Source organism: Diachasma alloeum, unplaced genomic scaffold (genome assembly GCF_001412515.2).
Source record: "Diachasma alloeum isolate Michigan unplaced genomic scaffold, Dall2.0 Dall_scaffold_00649, whole genome shotgun sequence".
Classification (NCBI taxonomy): Eukaryota; Metazoa; Arthropoda; class Insecta; order Hymenoptera; family Braconidae; genus Diachasma; species Diachasma alloeum.
In genome coordinates this window covers 1,368-4,270 of record NW_021680781.1, presented here as the reverse complement: position 1 = coordinate 4,270, position 2,903 = coordinate 1,368, and the positions used below count along the sequence as shown (strand labels likewise).

Genomic DNA, 2,903 nt, shown 5'->3' with positions numbered 1-2,903 from the left:
AGCCCCCCCCCCACTGAAGAAAAAAGATCACATTTATTTTAAAAAATAATTATAAAAAAGTGTAATTTAAAAATTATGCGGAACTTATGAAGAAAAAATTTATTATATTCATTAAATATGTAGTTCAAAAAACTTGTAAAGTATTTTTAATTGAAAAAAATTAATTATAATAATTACAAAATACAATTTTTAAAAATCATTAAGAATTCGCAAAAAAAAAGAAAGTTATAATTATAAAAAAATATGATACACAACGTAATTGAAAAATATTGAGCAGTTTCAGCGATAGTTTATTTCTGAAATAACAGTTATACATCGATTAACATTTCTTCAACTGTAATATTATTTTTTAACATCATTAATTAAATTATTCTTATGATTTTACTTTTCATCACATTTCAACTTCATGACTTAAACATAAATGCTACTTTATGACTTAAACTTTGGTCAAATAGTTATTATGAATGAAAACATTTAGAGAATCAATCTTGCTTTTTAATATTAATTGTAATATAAGAACAATTGTTGAAGTTGAGAGTGACGTTTTTAACTAAATCTAAGCTTTGTACCATATTCGAATTTGAGTTCTCCTTATTTTGATCATTTGAATTCTTTGGCGTTGATGGCTCTGTCGCATCATTTGTTGGGTGATTTCTCACCGGTTTAGATGAACTCTTGTGATCTTGCAAAACATTGATATTTGTCTTTGAAGGTTGTAGAACTCTCTGCTGATTCAATATTTTAATTCCTGCAGTCAACTCTCCACAATTTTGTTTATTTTCCATATTGTCAATATGGGATGATGAAGGCTGAGGAAGCGCACCTCCCGCAGTCATAACAGCATTTGTAATCATATTGCAGGTATTTTTTTTATTGTGTAGAGACTCTGCGCGATAAGACTGAGCGACTGTGTCAGATTTCCATCCGCCAAGATCTTTCAAGCCAAGTAATATTCCCCCAGCATTGCAATAAATGGTTGCAGAGGATCGACGGAGAGCATGTCCTATATACTTATCCGCATCGGGGAGTTTCAAATAAGTTGCAATGTTCCTTGGAACTGCACCCAGTGCATTTATTCCCATCGCTGAATTGGTGCACTTCCCATCGCGAAAAGTCAAAAAAATACTATCCAGTGTGCAATTTTGTGGTCGAGCGTTCAAGTATTTTTTTACAATAGTGTACCACCTCCCAGTGACAGAGAATGTTCTTCCTTGGAAATTTTTGGTTATTTCAGCCGAGAGAGTCACGTGCAAATAATTTCCCTCATCCTGTAGCATTTGCATTTTTATATCGTGTAATTCTTGATGTCGGCAAGCACCATTTATTCCAAATATTAATGCTACCTGCAATGAATGATTACAAAGAATTGGGTGAATCGTAATTGTTCAATTATTATTATACCAAATGTAAGCGATTTTAGTACCCATCATTTACCCCCACCCCTTATTCACAGGTCGTTATTTACCTTGACGGCTAACCATTTATGGTCTGGCGCAAAAGTGAGAAACTGGTAGACCTGTTGTTCAGTCAAATCCTTTGACTTTTTCTTTTGATGTTTCTTGCCTCTTTGTTTGAGGAAAGCCAACAGTTGTGTAAAGGGATAAATATCGAAGTTATCGTAAGTTTTCAGAGTCGATTTCAACATCGAATACGTAGCCCACAAGGTGCTCGGAACATATTTCTCTGATAATTCCATGAAATATGCAAGCAATACAGTTTCTGATACTCGGGTTAAATTTTTCTCTTTCATCCAAGTCTTAAAAATTTCGTGAACCTTCTTAGATTTTTCTATTGAAGTTGTTGGTAGCGTCTGATTTTTGGGCTTTTGGGCATTGGCTAAAATATCTGATGGAAGATTTTCGTTGTTATCAAAATCATCATAACGGATTCTCTTCTGCGGAGTTTTTGGCGATCCTGCTGTTGCTTCATTGGAGAATATTTTATTTTCATTTTCTTCAAATGTCACATCACCAATAAAATCCTCCTCATCAGTACATAAATTCTCCTCACTGCCTAACTCTTCATCACCATCAGGAATTATACGATTTTGGCTCATTTTATCTGCTTCGAAAATAACCTTTTCATTTTTCTGTCATTCCATGTATTCACTATACGGAGGTTAGATTTCCTTCCTTGCTATTCTCTTTTAATCGGTGATGCGCATGCGCGTCATGCGTTATTTCGGGTTTCAGTTGACTATAGTCAACTGAAACCCATGCGGTTACACGCAGGTATCATATAAATTTGCTTTGTATAAACTCTATAGACAGTTACATTGGAAAATTTCGTAAAACAAAAATTGTAAACGATGGACAACGAATCAAGTCACGACTCTAGCGCATGAAGACCGGCGAATACAATTCCCCAGCCTTCACGGGGGGGACTGTCATGTAAGGAATTTATTTAAAAATTACTTCGATAAAATAAATTTATTTTTCAATAAGTCGGATTTATTCGTTGTCCACCGGATGTCAGTTGCTGTCGAAGCAACTCAATTTACTCGGCAAACGCGCCACCATTGTCCTTGAGAATGGTCAAAACCGCGCATTCAACAAGAAAATGCATAGCATTTTCGCCCATACAATTCTCTTTTTTGAAATTATAAATTAGTCGCGTCTTAGATGCCAAAACGGCACGTCAAATAGGTCTGGCTCTTTAAGCTCTGCTCGTGAACGTTACCCCGGAATCAGTTTATCAGTCCTGCCCGGCGTACGCGAGTCATCTCAAGTAATTCGGGATAATATCACAAATACGCATACCTTCGTAGTTAAGATCCTGACAAGTAGCGGTCGGTGAACTGCAAATTGTTCACTACGTTATCGTGAAAAGAGTGCATGGACAGCACGATAGATATAGATAGATAAGATTATAGTGAAATAAGTGAATCAAACTCTACAACAACC

At 35.3% G+C, this 2,903-nt stretch overlaps 1 protein-coding gene across 1 annotated transcript; it reads right to left on the bottom strand.

Moving 5' to 3' along the window:
* Positions 1-482: 482 nt before the first annotated feature.
* On the bottom strand, positions 483-1,750 carry LOC107043963. Its single transcript, XM_015265689.1, has 2 exons — positions 1,466-1,750; positions 483-1,343 (listed from the first exon to the last, which is right to left on the bottom strand). Exons 1-2 carry the CDS (start codon positions 1,748-1,750, stop codon positions 483-485), a joined length of 1,146 nt encoding a protein of 381 aa, XP_015121175.1.
* Positions 1,751-2,903: the final 1,153 nt, after the last annotated feature.